This window comes from Girardinichthys multiradiatus, chromosome 22, assembly GCF_021462225.1.
Source record: "Girardinichthys multiradiatus isolate DD_20200921_A chromosome 22, DD_fGirMul_XY1, whole genome shotgun sequence".
Lineage (NCBI taxonomy): Eukaryota > Metazoa > Chordata > Actinopteri > Cyprinodontiformes > Goodeidae > Girardinichthys > Girardinichthys multiradiatus.
In genome coordinates this window covers 27,792,088-27,811,742 of record NC_061814.1, presented here as the reverse complement: position 1 = coordinate 27,811,742, position 19,655 = coordinate 27,792,088, and the positions used below count along the sequence as shown (strand labels likewise).

At 40.5% G+C, this 19,655-nt stretch overlaps 1 protein-coding gene across 1 annotated transcript; it reads left to right on the top strand.

Moving 5' to 3' along the window:
- Window positions 1-1,651: 1,651 nt before the first annotated feature.
- On the top strand, window positions 1,652-18,535 carry gclc (glutamate-cysteine ligase, catalytic subunit). The gene is made up of 16 exons (XM_047352028.1): window positions 1,652-2,274; window positions 3,956-4,068; window positions 10,447-10,629; window positions 10,928-11,041; window positions 11,452-11,510; window positions 11,705-11,841; window positions 12,029-12,103; window positions 13,478-13,594; window positions 15,282-15,420; window positions 15,525-15,637; window positions 15,728-15,820; window positions 15,905-16,009; window positions 16,106-16,187; window positions 16,268-16,377; window positions 17,506-17,626; window positions 17,736-18,535. The coding sequence occupies exons 1-16, from the start codon at window positions 2,125-2,127 to the stop codon at window positions 17,915-17,917; spliced, it is 1,893 nt and encodes a 630-aa protein (XP_047207984.1). The 5' UTR covers window positions 1,652-2,124; the 3' UTR covers window positions 17,918-18,535.
- Window positions 18,536-19,655: the final 1,120 nt, after the last annotated feature.

The following is a 19,655-nucleotide window of genomic DNA, read 5'->3' as shown; positions in this document are numbered from 1 at the left end:
ATAATAATGTTAATGGAAAACTGTTGGATGTTCGGATGCCTGTGCCTCAATAAGAAAACATTTAGAGATAAAAAATAATGTTTATTGCCTTTAACCTCTTAGGCCACAGCCCCCAGCACTGGGTGAAAAGTTGAACTTTTTTCTACTATTATAACACCAAGTTCCCTTAGTTTAACATAAACATGTGTTTTGGCCACAGAAAAGCTGATATAAACCATTTCTATGAACACCAAACAGAGTTAAAACCACAAGCAGTTGAATCAAAAATTAAACAAACTCCACAAAATAGCATCACTGCAAAATTCAGTCTCAGCTGTTCACCACATAGCTTCTACACACAAATCCAGCATGTCTGAAAGCAGAGCTCTTACACATTACAAAAAGATAAGTTTTGTTACAATCCACCCAGTATTTACTCAACCAGCAGCAAAGGAAGACCAGATTTCTCACTCGCGGTTTAAAAACATAATTATTAACATAATGATTATGGAAATAGAGTTTGTAATTTCTGAGAAAAACTCATTTAGATTTGGGCGTGTTATTTCAAGAACAAACTTCACGAAAACCCCTTGGGGCCTAAGAGATTAATCTAAAAATTAGAAATCTGAACAAAGATGAAAAATTGGCAAAACACCTCCACTAGTCACAACATTGCAACCTGAACTGCTTCCATATTTGGGGTAGGTGTGAATGCAGTTTAAACACAAAATGCTCCATTCTACTGACCCATGAGTGCACTGTTTACACACCATCCCATAGAAGCTGCTGTGTCATTATTACAAATGTTTTTTGTTTGTTTTATTAAAATACTGCTGCATTCAAATATTTATGAAAGGAAGTCACCTTTGACATTATGGCTATGAGCATGACTCATTCATTTAAAGGAGTAAAAGTCATATGACTAAGCAGTTTGGAAGTAATGTTCAGCGCTCAACAGTGGAAAAAACACAAAAGAAAAGTAAGGAGAAAAAAAACATAAAAATGTGATTTTGATACAAATATAAACAGGTTTAAAGACACTAAAGACCTAACGTGTCCTAAGCTTTAAAGATTATTTATGTTGAATTAATAATATTGTTTTGCATTATTCTTTGTTCTGTGTTTTATTAGCTGGATTGGTACAGTTTGATATTGTTATACAGAATGCAGATTTATTCTGGGCCTTTAGAGAGGCACTTGAAATTGTATTTTTTTACAGCCTGGAAGTCATACAACCATCATACTCAAATGCAGTCATGTTCAATAAATTAGAACATCTGTTCTTTTGAGGTTTGTTTATTAGGATAAAAGTACTGAAAATATCAACCTTTAAGCAGATATTAAACATATTTTTCATGAAGCCCATATTTCTGTATTAAAAATACAATGTAAAATTCTAATCTTAAACGTTGTGCAGACCTATGAATAACAGTGCAACTGACAGTATATACAGGATTTAATTAAGTAAATTATTGAATTTACACAATTTACAGTTATTTTAGAAGTATAATATTCAAGTTGTTTTTATAAGCTTTGAATTTTACATTTTATGCAATCTTTTCTATAACTAATGTCAATATTATGCTATTTAATCTTTACCCTAGCTCTAGAGAATGCTGTGTCATGGTGACGTCACTACGCTCCTCCTGGAGGTGTCACGTGTGTAAAGCCAGGAGGAGGGCAGTCGCATGTTTAATAGCGTAACACTGCGTGGAGCGGCAGTCTGTCTGGGCAACGGCAGAGTTCAACGGTTTAGCTTGCCGTACCGGAGCTGCGGAGTAACGGCTACAATACGTAGCTGTCAACCAAACTGACGTTACCTGTCACCGCCGAACTGGTCCAGTTTGTCCCCCAACTAACGGCAGTGCTTTTCCGAGCTAACCAGACATTAGCAGGGGGCCTGTCTGTTTTTGAATACCGAGTTAAGGTTACCAAACAGGCACGCCGCTTATCAAGCAGCAACCGTCTCTTCCTGTGGTCTATCCGCTTCATCCAGAGGGAACCAGACGACCGCTAGTTTGGACTGAGACTTCATGCTAGATCCTCGCAAGTTGGACCAACTAGCTAGGTAGCTAACGTTTGTAGTTCGCAGTTAATAAGCAGCCAGCAGGACACCGGCCGACTGTCCGTCCGTCCTTTTGTGCTATGGGGTTGCTGTCACAAGGATCTCCACTGAACTGGGAAGAAGCAAGGAAGTATGCTGACCATATCAGAAAGCACGGCATTATTCAGTTCCTCAATATCTACAACAAGGTCAAGGATCGCCAGAGAGATGTGTTGAAGTGGGGTGACGAGGTAAAAACATGACTTTAAACAGATTCCACTGCATTTGATCTGCTAGGCGTGATGCAATAAGGCTCCCTTACTGATGCTTTGTTTCCACCCTTAGCTATATGCGCTGAAGACAGCAAACTGTTCATTTGTGCGCTTACTTTTCATAAAAACTTTATTTTTCCACGATGTTTGTGTTTAGTTTGCTTAATGTATTTATATATTTACATCACTTTAAATCACTTTGTTTATAAAGTGCTGATTAGCTCATATTCATGTTTGAATTACTTTGATTTACTTTTTGAAGTTTATGAAATATCAGATAAAGTTTTGTGATAGTGATGTCAGTTAGTGAAAAAAATAAGTCTATCACAACTAATCACTCACCCCATTTTTTTATCCATACATGCATTAACCCACACCATGTACTTTGATACACTTTTTTTCTGTTTTGAAAATTCAAAACCATTCTCTCATGTCTTTCATGTGTTATAAATCACAAAATTGTGGTCCGTCGATAATGTAAGACAAGCATAATAAGTGCACTTCTAAAATCATATTGAGAGATTCAAAGTCAAAACCATTCAGTCCAATTTGATCCATGCAGTCAAGTTCCCTTGATTTCAATTGGTAGAAATATATCTATCTGGAAGCCCAGCCAGTTGTATCAAGTCAATGATTTTGCAGCAATCATTCCTTCTAACCAAGCATGTGGCAACAGTGGAGAAGCACGTCCTTTTTAACAAAGAGAAATCTCCAGCAGGACCAGAATGAGTATAAGCGGCCATTATCCATGACTGACTGGAGGGTGTATAGAGATGCACAACTCAGACTTTTCCTGGCTGATTTGGATCTTTAAGATGTGATTATCTAATCTTTTTGTTGTTGTTTTTGCAAAGGACTGTAACACCTTTAAAAAAAAAAAAAAGGGTGCAGCAGGTATGTTGGAGCGGAGCAGTTGTCTAGGAGCACTTTGTGAAAACACGTTGACGGTAGCGGTAGAGAAACAAAGTGCCAAACATTGAAGCCCTGAGCCAGTAGTGCTATCTATGGTATGAAAAACAGATTACATACATTTCTACATTGCAAGAACATTATTTTATAAACATTGCATCTTCTTGGAATAACGCTGAATTTATTTCCTTGATTTCCTGCAAGTCTAAACAAACTTGCCCATGACCTGAACACAAACTTTTGCATTGCTCACAGTCTAGCTTTCATGAGCGATGTTTGCCTCCAGCGTTTCTACTCTGTGTTTCAGAGTTTCCGTTAATTCTCATTAATTCAGACAATACCATTTCTAAGGAAAAACCTCTCTTTGCTGAGTAAATCCCTGACGCAATCCCTCCTACATGAAATATTTAACATCTATGGGCTTGATCCTTTACAGTCCTGTTTACATTTCCAATTCCTTTCTTTTTCCCTCCTTTTTCAGGCTGTACTGACTAACAAAACTTCACTGTGCTTCAACTTGAACACAGGCCCTTTAATTTGAATCGACATGGAATGCTGTTGTTATAGATTAATCCCTCTTTCAGACAGGGGATTACAGCCCAGTGGAGTCAAAGTCAAGGAAACCTTACTGATGAATTGGAATTGATGTGATGGCTTCCCTGCCTGCTCAATGTAAAGCCACTTTTAGGGTTTAGGATCATGCTATGTTTGCACGTAATGTTTTGGTGCCATTTGTTTTGTGTGTGTTTAGGTGGAGTACATGCTGGTGGAGCTGGACGACAATGATGAGAAGGTTCGACTGGTGTTGAATGGTGGAGATGTTCTGGAAACTCTCCAAGAACAGGGAGAAAAAATAAATCCGAAGTAAGTAATCTGTACAGAGATCCCAATGCACACTTTTCTTTTCATATTTTTTAAGCTTCACATCTTTGGAGCTTCACTGTAATGAGTCTGGATGTAAGACACTCATCTGCGTTGAGAAAGCATATATGAGCGGCATCTTGAAGAAGTCAGAGGTTTTATTTTGCCTGACCAATCGTCTGGGAAGGAATTGAAGTGGCAGACAAGATCTGTTGAAAAGCTTGACTTTCAACATGTTTGAGCTCTTGCCCGCAGTTTCACAGCTTTATTTACGGTAAAAGCCTCGCTTTACGACAGAGAAACACCTACTTGCTTTAGTGGTTAAACAATGCAAAAGGAAACCACACAGTTTGACTGTTTCTGTTTTTTATTTACTTTAGAGTTCAATCTTTAAGATACTTCTAAATAAAGAAATATCTAAATAAACCCCAACACTGCTGTATATGTCTTTTTGTTAATGTGACCCTCTGTAAGTCACTCTTGTATTGTGCTGAGGGTGAGAAGTGTTACCCGATCTGACATCTGACCCAGCTTTCGTTCCGGTGAGATTATACAGTAAAGTTGCTGGGGGCTCATTTGGTGTAGTTTTCCCCTTCCATTAATGGAGGAAAGTATCACAGTATTTACACAAAAAGTACATTTCTTTAAGAAAGAAAAGTGGTACAGAATGACTGTCTCTGTTTGTGTTATCTATATCTGGAAGCTATTTACAATTTTCTATATTATTTTGGTTATGATACATTTACTATAACAGAACAAACACCAGCTAAATTTGCTAGTAGTTTTCAGTGGTAATTGGGCAGAGTGGCTTATGTTTTGCGGATCACAGGTATGACAAACTAGAATTAGCTGGTTAATTAGTTGAGCTATCTGCTGTGGTAGCAGATAGCATGCCAACCTTAATGTAAAACGGTGATGGGTGGCATTTAATTTAAGCTTCCACCTCATGACTGGTCATGTTTGTCTCGACTGGAAATATTTTCTTTCTGTCTTTTCTTGTAAACAAGAGAAAAGTTTAGAAGTATTCCCACAGCTACACGACTGTCACTGTGTAGCAACAGGTTTGGGAGGGGCAGCTGGATAGAACACTTGACACTATTTGCCGGCATCTTCTTTAAAGGACTAAACTGTAGGAACACATGATTTAATGTAACACCTCAAACCTTGGTTTTCTTTGATAGCAGTAACTGGCTCATGTCTACCCTCTGTCAGTTCTAGAGCTCTGATGAATTAAACATCGATCCCTGCAGCTCGTTAAAGATGAGCTGCAGGGATCATTTGGAGAAAAACGTTATTTTAAAAAAGTTATAATTTTTTATCCTTTCAGGATGTTCAGAAATGCATCATTGTTCACTACTGCTGAGAGCTACTGCCATGCAGATGGATTAGCTCTATCCTGCACCCCTGCAGAGAATACACCAGCCACCACCTGTGGCTCTCTGGGTCCATCACTGTGGCTTTAAATAACTTGGCCCTAAATAATAAACAGATGAACAATGTTTATAAATAGAAGTTTATTAAGAAAAGCTCATTTTAGGAGTTCCTCTGTTTTCATCAACAGAACCAGACCATTTTCTCATTAATACAAAGAATCATCAAACAATGAGTTATACTTATACAGTAGGTGTTTTTTAAATCTACATTTCTTTAAAGGGTCATGGAAGTGTTGCAGCTGTAGACAGTTTTTATTTAGTTTGGGCCCGGCTGCAAAAATGGCTGTTGTGATCGGAAAGGTTGAGGAGTCTGGCTTAATCCATGGCTGTCATTTCAGTGAGCACCACTCGACCGCTACGAAGACAGAAATTAGTTTGGGAAAAGACTTAATCTGTCCTGTATACTAAACTAAATGGAAAACATGCTCACAGGCCAGTCAAATGGAAGTTAGGATTCATCCCAGAGCATAAGTAGATTGTAGCAGTTTGGATCATGAAGAAAATCGTTGTCCTCACCACTTTGCTTCTGCTTTGCTTCTGCTTTGACACGTAGCATCCATCATGACTTGGTTGAACTCCATCCAGCTTTGACTCTTGCTTTATGTGATTTACATTGGATTCATCTGAGTCAGGGGAACAACTCTGACAGATGAGAAAAAATGCTTGAGATTCCAGGTCATTCATTGTTATGACCTGTCTGGAGGGTTGGCCAGACCATAACATAAATATTGATCCATCCTCGTCAGACTTCGAGCAGCCACAACACAGTTAGTGCATGTTTTCAGTGACTTTATTTACAGTGATGTAAATACTTCAATGTTTAACACTGAGGAAGGAGCGAAATGACATCAGGGTGAACTTTAGGCCAGAACAACAAACAAAAGGAAACTATCTGTTCTCTTAAATGAACAAACCTTCTTAAAAATAAATAAACCAACTGACAAGAATTTCCTTCCCTAACTAAAACAAACAGGAGAAAATAGAATAAAAATAAAAGGCAGTTTATCCTTACGAACTCCTCAAAGTATTGGCATCTGACAAAGGCGTGGCTGGTTGGGATGAGCAGATGAATGGAGGACGAGCAGCCCACAGCAGCGTCATCTTATACATCATTTCCACCTAGGTAACCAATGCATTCATCCTTCTGGGTCCACCAATCACGGAGCAGCACCTGCACAATCAGATTTACGTAATTTGAAAAAAAAAAGGAAAAACAAACACCTAACGACCACAGTTGTAACACTCATCTATCATAGTGTTTATTAAATCAGAATCAACTTTGATGGCCAGGTTTGTGCGTACAAACAAGGAACTTTGGTTTCCATCGCTTGCATAATATATCAAACATCAGTCCAAAACGACAACCACTAAAAGCTGGGTGAGCTTCTGGTGGAGGATGTGTAGATTGATGGTTTTGAAGGCTGAACTGAAATCTACAAACAGGATCCTGGCTTATGTCTCTGGGTGGTTGAGATGTTGCAGGATGAAGTGAAGACCCAAGTTGATTGTTTCATCTGCCGACCTGTTTGCCTGGTAAGTAAACTGCAGGGGGTTCAACAGGGGGCCTGTGATGCTTCAACACCAGTTGGTCAGTGCAGATTTTTAGGCAGGGAGGGAAGACACCATCAGGACCCAGAGCTTTTTTCCCCATTCAGACGCAGGAAGACCCCAACAACATCTTCCTTTTTGATCTTTAGTGCAGGAAAGGGGAGAGAGGAGGGGCTTGTAGTGTTCTTGGTGGGAGATGCAGGTCAACCGTTTGTGTGAGAGGGAGGTTTGAAACGCTGGCAATTAAACCTATAAAAGAAACAGTTCAGATCCTCAGCCAGGTGGGCTGTCATCACAGCATGGGGGGTAGGACTCCTATAATTGGTCTGCAAACTCTTCCATACTGAAGGAGTGTCGTTAGCTGAGAAGCTGAGTCAACTGATCCCCTTGAACTCACTGCTTCTTGTTGATCTTCACTGGTTAGTGTGGATTACTATACACCCTGAGCGAAGTCAGTATTTTCCCTGAACCCTGAAGTGAAACTCAGAACCAGATTATCCAGCTGTGTTATTATTGTAGTTGCTTTGATTGAAATGCATCAGTCACAGGGTGAGACTTTTACACTTTTAAAGCAACTCTCAGTTATGACTGCAGATGTAAACAGGAAGGTATGCAAGTACTGTATTTAGCATTCTCATACTTGTCATTTAAGGGAAATTATGTCTTGCAGTTAAAACCCAATTCCCAACAGACAACATTATGGCTTACCCTTCACAGAAGAATTCATCTATACTTATTGTTCCATAAAATTACTTTGTGGTTCAAATACTAATGCAGCTGATTTGTCCAATTGGCAAAACATAAAAATATAAGTCTAGAAAGTAATAGACCTAAAATAAACAAGTAATGTATGTCTATATTCTTTTTTTTTTTTAAGATTTTTTGCAGCACTAGTGGCCTTTATTTTTCAGCAGTGGTAGGCAATAGGGGCGCAGAGAGAGGGGAAGACATGCAGCAAATGTCGTCTGGGCCAGGACTTGAACCCCGGACAGCCGGGTCGAGAAAGAAGTCCTCTGTATATGGGTCGCACGCTTAACCCCTACACCACCAACTCCACTAACAAAAGTCTACATGTTTCCTCTAGTTACGAAAAGCACATTTTTTTCTTCCATCAATGTAGCCAAATGCGGGTGCGTTGCTTTGTTTTTCGTAAAGTCACAAATCAAGCCTGGACAACAGCGTAAGACTAAAAAACTCAGTTGTCTTTGTATACAAGTTAAATGAGGATTATTTTTTCCAGTTTAAGAGTAAAATCATGATGAAAAAATTCCGCAGATAATTTTCCTTTATTATTATTGTAACATTTGAATCCCACAGGAGAGATTATTAAAATAAACTCTTAATTTGCAATCATTATGCAAATTCATTTTCCCTGTGGAGCACCTCCTCATGGAGCTGTTTGCATACGTTAATTGCAGAAACCTGACTATAAACTAGGCTCCTACTCTGTTTGTTTGAAGTTAGATTTTAAATATTTTCCAGCTCTGAAAAAATGTGAGAAAAGAAAACTGATTGGAACGAAATTGTGTTTTCAGATTTTGATCCATTTTGTCTGTTCACTCGATCATCTGTTTACAGTGCATCTGGGAAGCATTCATTGCCCTGCACTTTATGTTACAGCTATATTCCAAACAGTATCAAATTAATCTCTTTCCACAAAGTTCTTCACACAATACCCCATGACAATGTAAAGGAATGTATTTTTGAGATTGTTGCAAATTTATTAAAAATGGAAAACTAAGAAATTACATTTATATAAGTATTCACAGCCTTTGCCATGAAGCTCAGAATAGAGCTGAGGTGCATACTGTTTCCACTGATCATCCCTGAGATGTTTCTGCAGCTTAAATTGAGTCTATCTGTGGTAAACTCAGTTGATTGGACATGATTAGGAAAGGCACACACCTGTCTATATAAGGGCCTACAGTTGACAGTGCCTGTCAGAGCGTAAACACCAAGCATGAAGTCAAAGGAATTGTCTGTAGACCTCTGCGGCAGGATTGCCTTGAGGTAGAAATCTGGGGAAGGTCCCATTGAGCCACAGTGGCCTCCATCATTCGTACATAGGAGAAGTTTGGAACCACCAGGACTCTTCCTAGAGCTGGCTGGCCATCTAAACTGAGCAGTCGGGGTAGAAGGGCCTTAGTCTGGGCGGTGACCAAGAACGTTCCTTTGTGGAGAGAGGAGTACCTTCCAGAAGGACAACCATCTCTGCAGCAATCCACCAATCAGGCCTGAATGGTAGGGTGGCCTGATGAAAGCCACTGATTAATAAAAGGCACAGGGCAGCCCATCTGAAGTTTGCCAAAAGGCACCTGAAGGTTTCTCAGACCATGAGACCATGCCTGGCATCATGTTTGAAGGAAACCAGGCACTGCTCCTCACCTGGCCAATACCATCCATACATTGAAGCATGGTGATGGCAGCATCATGCTATGGGAATGTTGCAGAGAAGTCAGGATAGAGGAAAAGATGAATGCAGCAATGTACAGAGACATCCTGGTTATAAACCTGCTCCAGATTGCTCTGGACCTCAGACTGGGGTGACGGTTCATTTTTCAGCAGGGCAACAACCCAAAGCACACAGCCATTATCTCAAAGCAGTGGCTTCAGAACCACTGTGAATGTTCTGGAGTGACCAAGCCTGAGTCCAGACTTGAATCTGATTAAACATCTTTGGAGGGATCTGAAAATACAGACAAAGAATGGGCCCAAAGACAGGTGTGCTAAGCTGTCAAAGGTGGATCAACAAAGTATTAAGCAAAGGCTGTAAATACTTAGGTAAATATGTTTTCTTTGTTTTCTATTTGTAATAAATTTGCAACAATCCATCCGTCTACCCATATGTCTGTCCATCCATTTATCTGTTGAGCTGTCTGCTCATCTGTCCGTTTGTCCATTCAGTTATTCATCTGTCAAGTGTTCAGCCTTCTGTCTGTCTTTCCAGTCTCTGTGTCGATTTATCCATCTGCCCACTATGGAAACACCAACCATATATTCATTCTGAACTGTTATTTATCTTAAAATAACTGACAACTCTGGACATTTGAAGCAAAGGAAAGAAGAGAAAGAAATTTGATATAAAAAGGAATGTGTAGGACCCCTATTTAAAGGACAGTCGTCAGCAGTCCCTCTGCATGTTTATACAGGCTCCTGTGTTTTGCCCGCCTACGACGTCACTGTAAATCTGTATGGCTAACTTGACTGGGGGGGGGATACCAGCAGCGGTGACAATAGTAGACCCCATTCATACCCCATTACTGTCCCTCTGCTGCACACACCAAAGAGCACGCTCTGAAGCACATGTTTGTTTATGGTGCCAGGATTACTGGTGCCACCTCCATAAAGGAAACAAAGTAGTAAAACAAAAGGTTTCACTGCATATTTTACATTTCCACAGTCATCCAACACTTTGGAGACCAGAGTATGCGAGCTACATGATTGAGGGAACTCCTGGGCAGCCATACGGGGGAACGATGTCAGAGTTCAACACCGTGGAGGGCAACATGAGGAAGAGACGTCTAGAGGCTTCGTCTGTCCTAAAAAAGAATGAGATGCTCTGCACCATTACCTCCTTTCCAAGGTGACCTTTTCCAAGACTTTTAGTGTTGATAAATGTACAGCAAATAATTATTAATGCAATTATTGGGGCAACTGTTGCTCAGCTTGTAAAGTAGTCATTTTGCAATCCACAAGTTGTGGATTTGATTCCAGCCGCTTCTTGCCGTATGTCGACGTGCCCCTGGGCAAGGCATTTAACGCTCAAGTTGCCTGCCGATCATTGGTGTATGAATTTGTGTGGTTGTGAGTGCCCGCTGAATAATTGAACAGACTAGTCTGTTTTCCAAGCAACGTTGCTGATATGTTCGTTCCTTTTTCAGGTTAGGTTGTCCAGGTTTCACCAAACCAGAGTGCCTACCCACTCCTGTTGAAAAGGGAGTGTCAAAGTCTCTGTTTTTCCCAGATGAGGCCATCAACAAACACCCAAGATTCAGGTAGTTTATATTAGGTATTGACATTAATATATAAGTTATTATTAATATCATTAATCATTTCAGTGTTTTTTTTGTCTTGGACCAACACAAAGTAGTGCATTATTAATATTATTATTATTAAGTGGAAAGAAAATGAGAGGTGGTTTTCAAGATTATTGATCCAATCTGCCACATGTGATATTTTGCAAAGAAGATTCAGCAAACATTTCTGTAAAAACAATCAATAGTCATATATCCTTTTCTTTCCCCTTCAAAAATATTCAAAAGATATTCCTGTCGGTCCATCACAAAAAAATCAAACAAAATGCACTGACATTTGTCGCTATATTGTGACAAAATATGAAAAAGTTCAAAGGGCGTGAATAGTTTAGTAAGGCACTGTTAAGTCAACGTCTAATTCTGATTTTCAGCACTCTGACCAGAAACATACGTCATCGAAGAGGAGAGAAAGTTGTGATAAATGTGCCGAGTAAGTTTTATCACATCACCAAAAGCATCTATAATCTGTTATAAATGTGGATGGGGTTATGGGTGTAATAGTAATAGATTGTACTTGTGGTACATACAGACTCATGCACTTAAATTATTAGACTCCATTGGGTTTTAACATACTTCTCAATCAATAGCGCAAGAGATGTGACTTGGTTGCTTTTCCTGTTGCAGTCTACAAAGATAAGTGCACGCCATCTCCATTTGTGGAGCACTTTCCTGAGGACGATGGCGAAGCAGCAAGAGCAGCCCTTCCTGACCATATCTACATGGACGCCATGGGCTTCGGCATGGGCAACTGCTGTCTGCAGGTGTCTGAACTGCACTACAACTTCTACAACTTAGTTGTTTTTTTTTCTGGTTTTCTTTACCTTTTTTTTTTTTTTACATATTTTTGAATATGTAAACTTTATTCCTGAGAACTTTGACTGCAACTCCACCATCTCTCAATCAGTGATTTATAAAAGGACTTCAGCCTCATTTATGATGCTTTTGCAGGTGACATTCCAAGCTTGCAGCATTGATGAGGCAAGGTATCTTTATGACCAACTAGCAACATTCTGCCCCATTGTGGTGAGTGATTGCATGAAATGTTTGCTTCCTGTTGGATATTATTCTACTGTCTTCCTTCTCAACAGGAATGCTATATAACATGTACCGTATTTTCCGCACTATAAGGCGCACCTTCAATGAATGGCCTATTTTAGAACTTTTTTCATATATAGGGCGCACTGGATTATAAGGCGCATAGAATAGAAGCTACTGCAGTCAAACGTTTGACTGGGGTTGCGTTATGCATCCACTAGATGGAGCTGTGCTAAAGAGAATGTCAACAAAACAGTCAGATAAGTCAGTCAGTCAAACTTTATTAATACACTACAAACCAGCGTTCTGATAACTCCATTCACTCTCATGGTAAGGTCTCCTCTACATAGAAATCTATTGAATAGAGCCAACCGCACGTTAGGAATGCATTGAAGTCTATGAAGTTGAAGTTGAAATCAAACGTTAGTTAAAACGTGAAAGGGAACTTTTCCCTGATTCAGTAAACACGTAAAAGAAACAGTTTGATGCACTAAATCAAACGTTAGTACTGTTAACCTTTCCTGTTTCTGTCCCCTGACCGTAGTCTGATGACACAGGGGAGACGCTTTCTCCAGGGCCGAAGTTACTAGTTTCCTCGGGGTTAACTCCCTCACTCATACGTTGCTGAGTTGAGCATGAAGAAACAACATCAAAACACTGAGTTGTTGACGAGATTCGGGGTTCTTTTTAATGACTTTGCAGCACGTAAAAACACAGGGCTTACAGACTCATACACCGCTGCTCCGGTCGCCGTCTCTACCCACCCCACACACACAATAATACCGACGTCACTCCTTCACTCTTGATTCTCAGCTACGGCAGCACACAGCGCCACCTCTGTCCGGAGGAGTAATGTCAACATCTTCCATACACACACACGAAACATACACCCCACACACTGAGCTTCTAATCACATATAGTTCAGGCAATTCCTGCAACAGTACATTCAAACGTTATACACACACAAGTGGTGTTGGACTAGGAGTAAGCACAGTACAGGTGTTTACCGCTATTACTTCGGCGACGCCCCTGACTACGGTAGCCGTAATGCTGCAAGCGGTGCAGCTTTGTAGTTTACCAGTCGTACTGAAACATTTTGACAGAGCGCCGTGTACAACCAGTATGGATCAACCAATTAACCAACTGATCCATATATAAGGCGCTCCGGATTACAAGACGCACTGTCATTGTTTGAGAAAATTAATGGTTTTTAAGTGCGCCTTATAGTGCGGAAAATACGGTAATCAAGACATGCATAAAAACACATTTTTAGATACCTTCCAGATCTTGACCCTAAAATGACTGGATCATAATTACTGGTAGACTACTGTTTGTAAATGAGTATCCTTTCATTCTTTGTAGATGGCGCTGAGTGCTGCCTCACCCTTTTACAGAGGGTATGTTTCTGATATTGATTGTCGCTGGGGAGTTATCTCAGCCTCAGTGGATGACAGGACCCAAGAGGAACGTGGACTAAAGGTGAGGACAAGCTGCCATTCATGGGTTACAAATAAAAGCAGCAATATTTTGCACACCTGTGAGAGTACGAAAATCTGCTGGCAGCAGGGGACGACAGGAGTTGCTGTGCAGCGTCAGTGTCGGTACTATGGAAAAAATCTGCTTCGTAACTCTCCCCATACCATTATTAACTCAATGTAGCGAGTCTGTTAGCCGGCCACATGCTTCAAATGTAAATTATATATCTAACTTTCCTAATTTCTCATCGGAAATGTCTTTTGAGTCTTGTTTAAGCTTTGAAATCCTGCTGCTGGTTGATTGAACCAACCATATGTCATCGCTCCCTCGACACACGAAGCCGACTCACCCCTATAGAAGTCGGCCACTATTGGCCTGGATTACCTCTCGGTGTTTCAGGGGCATAGCAAAGGCAGGCTCACTTCTACCCCTTTCGCCTCATCACTCTATTCCCAAAACACATGGAGACAGGGGGAGAAAGCACCTTAATCCTGCCCTTAAGTGTTTTGTGAGAGGGGCTTAGGACCCCTGGGTGGCACTACCTGAGTTTCAACTTTTTTTTTTATTCATTCATTCATCTTCTGTACCGCTTCTTCCATAGTGGGTCGCGGGGGAGCTGGTGCCTATCTCCAGCAGTCTACGGGTGAGAGGCGGGGTATACCCTGGACAGGTCGCCAATCCATCGCAGGGAAACACTGAGACATACAGGGCACACACTCATTCACACCCAAGGGCTATTTAGAGAGACTAATTTACCAAATATTTGGTCTGTGGGAGCACATGGGGAGAACATGGGGCTGCACGGTGGTGCAGTTGGTAGCACTGTTGCCTTGCAGCGAGAAGGTCCTAGGTTCGACTCCCTGCCAGGAGTCTTTCTACATACTTGCTTACTTTCTGGATGCAACTCAGGGAGGCTGATTGTGTTATTGGAGAAGAGCACTGTAGCTTCCAGCAGTTTAGAGTGCTAAAAGACCTTATGGTAAATGTGTGGCATAGCTTTTTATTCGAGCTCTGAAAATGACTGTGCTTTGTTTAAGCAGATTAATTAGTGACTGTGAGAGACCAATCTGTCACTGTCTGTTGAACAGAAGAGTTAGTGTCCTAACAGTACACCAGGGGGCTTCTGGTGTAAGATAATGAGATAACTGAGGGTTACTCATTAGGTAGACGGAGAACATAAAACCCTAGCCCTGCCCCCACCAATAAAGAATGTAAAAACAGGAGTATGCTTAAAGACATAAAAAGGGGGAGAAAATTCATCCGGGAAATGGCACATTAAAAAAATAAACTAATCAACATAAAATATACTTTTTAAAATTACTTTCAAATATGAAAAACAATTGAGGGGGAAAAAAGCTTTAGAAAAGATTGTAAACAATTGAGAAACTTAGGATAAGACTATCTTTAGGGGAATAGATCTTGATTAGTTTTGTTTAAGCAGCTTAGGTGCTCTATAAACCAACAAAATATTTCAACAACTCAAACTAAGTGATTATTAAATTCCTTATTTAAACCCAGTAAACTAGAGTACAACAGCCCAATGTTGTGGTCTTAGTTGGAAAATGTGGATTTGTTGAAACAGATGTAAAAAAAAAAAAAAGATGGGGTAATTATACACCAAACACAAACAGGCTTAGTTCCATTAAGCTGAGTTTAAAACTGAACATGCTTGCTCCTTTCTGTTTTGCAGCCACTGAAAAACAGTAAGTACAGGATTTTCAAGTCCAGGTATGACTCAATTGACAGCTACCTGTCTTGCTGTGGGGAGAGGTACAACGATATTGATTTGACAATAGATGAGGAGATCAACAGGCAGCTGCTCGGTGCAGGTACTAATGTCCCTTTTAGACAACTGTTAGTCACAATCTTCTTCACAATCCACTCTCAGTAAAAAATTACAGGCACATTTATCTTAAATACATTTTGTTTCCAGGGATTGACAAGCTTCTGGCTCAACACGTAGCTCACCTCTTCATACGAGACCCACTCTCCGTCTTTCAGGAGAAGTTACATATGGACGATGAAAACGAGTCGGATCACTTTGAGGCAAATGATTTCTGAAATGTCTTTTTAAAAAAGCTGGTCTCTTGTCAAAACACAGCAGTCAATATTAAATTTCATTCAAACTTTGTGTAGAATCTTCAGTCGACCAACTGGCAGACGATGCGGTTTAAGCCTCCACCTCCGAACTCCGACATCGGCTGGAGAGTTGAGTTCCGTCCCATGGAGGTATTTAAGATGCTTCAATATGTTTGTCTGGCCTTCTTTTGGAGGATTTTAAATAATGACTTATGTTTTTGCTTCACTTTGCAGGTGCAACTGACTGACTTTGAAAATGCTGCTTATGTTGTTTTTGTTGTCCTGCTCACTAGAGTGATCCTATCCTACAAGCTGGATTTCTTAATTCCCTTATCAAAGGTAGTAACAGCCACTCTGACTCATTGTTTTCATTAAAATATTAGTTCTAATATTAAAATCCAGTGACAAAGTCAAATTAAACATGTAATTGGTTAGGTCGATGAGAACATGAAGATGGCGCAGAAGAGAAACGCAGTGCAGGAGGGCATGTTTTATTTCCGGAAAGACATGTTTAAAGGTGGGCCAAACAGGAAGTGGAACTCTTAAGTGCCTTTGACTGATTCACATAAAAGTGACTGTGGTGCTATTCCCCTACAGGCTGTAACCCGCGCTTGGATGGTGCTGCTTCTGCACAGAATGGCGTAGAGACCGAGGGCGGTAACGAGGATTACACCCTCATGAGCATCGACACGATCATCAACGGAAAGGTGAGTTTTGTTCAAAGTTTAAGTCTCAAGTCTAAGAAGCTGCTCCTTTCAAGGCTGCGCCACTCTTCAGTTACATTTATATTGCAAAGTATTCATACCCATCAAACTTTTTACGGCCACAAACTTCAAATGTATTTTATGTTACAAATCTATAACAGACTTTTCAGATTTTAATTTGTAAAGTATTTCAGAATCAGCTTTATTGCCAAGTTCGTACATACAAACAAGGAATTTGACTCCGGTACACTTTGCTCTCTGGGTTTTTTTTTGTTTGTTTGTTTTAATGCGTTATAAGATATATTCATGCATATATCTTTATGTCCTTAAATATACACATATAAAAAGGTGCATTTGCAACTTCATTATGCAGTTGTTTTGTACTCTATTAAATGTTAATCAGAGAAACAGCCTGGGGGAAGAAACTGTCTCTGTGGCGGCTGGTTTTAGTGAGCAGTGCTCTGTAGCGACGGCCTGAAGGTAAAGCTCTGAACAGTTTATGTGCAGGGTGTGTGGGGTCTGCAGAGATTTTAGCAGCTCTTTTTCTGACCCTAGACCTGTATAAGTCCTGGATGGAGGGAAGGTCAGCCCTGATTATTCGTTGCAGTCTGGACCTGTCCTGTTTTGTGGATGAGCCAAACCACACTGAGATGGATGAAGACAGGACTGAATGATGGCAGTGTAGAAGATGAGCTGCAGCTCCTGTGGAAGGTTGAACTTCTTGAGTTGCCTCAGGAAGTACAGTCTCTGCTGGGCCTTCTTTTGAACAGTGTCTATGTGTGAGGACCATCTCAGGTCCTCAGAGATGGTGGTTCCTAAGAACCTGAAGTGGTCCACAGCTGACATGGTGTTGTTGAGGATGGTGAGGGGGGTGAAAACCGTGATTCCCTTACCTGCTGCTTAGAGAATATTCGCTACTTTGTTTTGGCCTATCACATAAAATCCGAATGAGGGCATGTTTTATTGACAAAAGGGGAAAGGTTGAGGGGTTATCAATACTTAAATATGTGAAAAAGTGCCAAAATTCCAAATTGCCAGACATTTATACTGCTGTCTATGCATTCTTTACCTCTGTGCAACTGTCATATCTGCAACTATAGCTGTAGCTTATTTTTATTTTTATATCACCAGGAGGGAGTATTTCAAGGGCTTATCCCAATCCTTAACTCCTACCTGGAAAACATGGAAGTTGACGTTGACACCAGGTGCACTATTTTGAATTATCTGAAGCTCATCAAGAAACGTGCCTCAGGTAAAGTACCAGTAATGTTATCATTTGGAGGCCAAAAAAACAAAACAAATGCCTGTGCTCCCTTGTTCATTTCTGGCTACTAATATCTTTCCTTGTTGATCTGAAACAGGGGAACTGATGACCGTGGCCAAGTGGATGAGGGAATTTGTTGCAAAGCACCCTCAGTACAAGCAGGACAGTGTCATTACTGACAAGATCAGCTATGACCTGTTTAAAAAGTTCGACAGGATTGGAAAAGGCGAAGAGCAGTGCCCCGAGCTTTTTGGTAACCCAGTGAACCGGGTGAAATGAGAAAAGGCTGCACACACACATCATAATTATTGTTTTTGAAATCATGCACGAAGAAGAAAGACCAAATGAAAGAGGTCCAATTATAAGAATGCAGCTGCATGTGTGTGTTGTGAAGAAACACCTTCGTCACATGTGTATAAATGCTGGATGAGATTTTTATGATTACAGAATTATTTTAATAGGACTATGAAAGGGTTATGTAATAGAGAATCAGATGTGTATTTATTTTTGTCTAAAAAAGTAAGCATATCTGTGTGAAATTGTAAATGTAGCAGAGTTGTACAGTAGGCTGCCTTGAATCTTGTATTCTGTAAATGCTGAAACGTTTTCCTCTTTAAATCATTAACATCATTTGTTTTGTTTTTCTTACTTGTTGGTCAGAATGTTAACATTAGAACTGATTTTCTTTATGTGGCATTTTGGTTTGCTTTGCTCTGCTGACTTCTTAAGGGCAGAATAGTCGGGCGTACTGTGAGCAGCGCGGACTCCACAGAGTCAAGTACGCCCGACTACGTTCTGCCTTTAGTGGGACATTGAAATTATTGTTGCATTCAAATGGAAATGGAGAAGTACTGTATGAAATGTGTTGCTCTTTACAAATAAATCTATAAATCTGCATCATTTTGTCAGCTGTTATGATTTTGTGTTTGATCTGTTTAATATTTTTTCTTGTAGCCACTTCTTGAGAAATGTGCCATCCTGAAATGAAGCTGCATCTTAACACCGACAGAGTTGAGATCCGGATCGCCCGGCTCCTTCAGTGTTAATCAGTTTCCACCAAATGTAACGTAGGATTTTAGAAACTGTAAATATCTATCTGCAGATACGTGGAAAAAACAAATGTAAGACAATGAAATAATTCAACGTTAGATTTTGAATGTTGGTTAGTTTATTTGTAGTAATTGCATATCTATGAGGAAATACAGTGGTGTGAAAAAGTGTTTGCCCCCTTCCCGATTTTGCACGTTTGTCAAACTTAAATGTTCCAAATCATCAACCAAATTTAAATATTAGTGAAATGCAACACAAGTAAACAGAAAATGCTGTTTTTAAATTAAGGTTTTTATTATTAAAGAAGATTAAAAATCAAACCTTCATGGTCCTGTGTGAAAAAGTGATTGTTTTCCTATTAAAACATAACATGTTTATCTCAATCAAGAAATCATTTAACTAGGTCCTGCCTGACAAAGTGAAGTAGACCAAACGATCCTCAAAAGCTAAACATGTAGAGATCCAAAGAAATTCAGGAACATATGAGAAAGAAACAGATCTTTCAGTCTGAGTCTTTTGGACTTCAGCGAACCACAGTGAAAACCCTCGTACTCGTTGTCTTCCACTTATCTGGGACCGGGTTGCAGGGGCAGCATACTCAGGAGAGAGACCCAGACGTCCCTCTCCCCAGACACCTCTTCCAGCTCCTCCGGGTGGAGCCCAAGGCGTTCCCGGGCCAGCCGAGAGACATTGTCCCTCACTGAGTGTGAAGCGGTTTACAGCCGCTTCACACTCGGCTGCGAACCGCCCCAGCTAGAGAGGGCCAGCAGGACCACGTCATCTGCAAAAAGAAGAGACGAAATCCTCTGGTCCCCAAACCAGACCCCCCCCCCCCCCCGGCCCTTGGCTGCGCCTAGAAATCGGTGACAAAGAGCAGCCCTGCCGGAGTCCAACATGCACCGGGAACAGGTCCGACTTAGTGCCGACAATGCTAACCAAACTCCTGCTCCGCTTGTACAGAGACCAG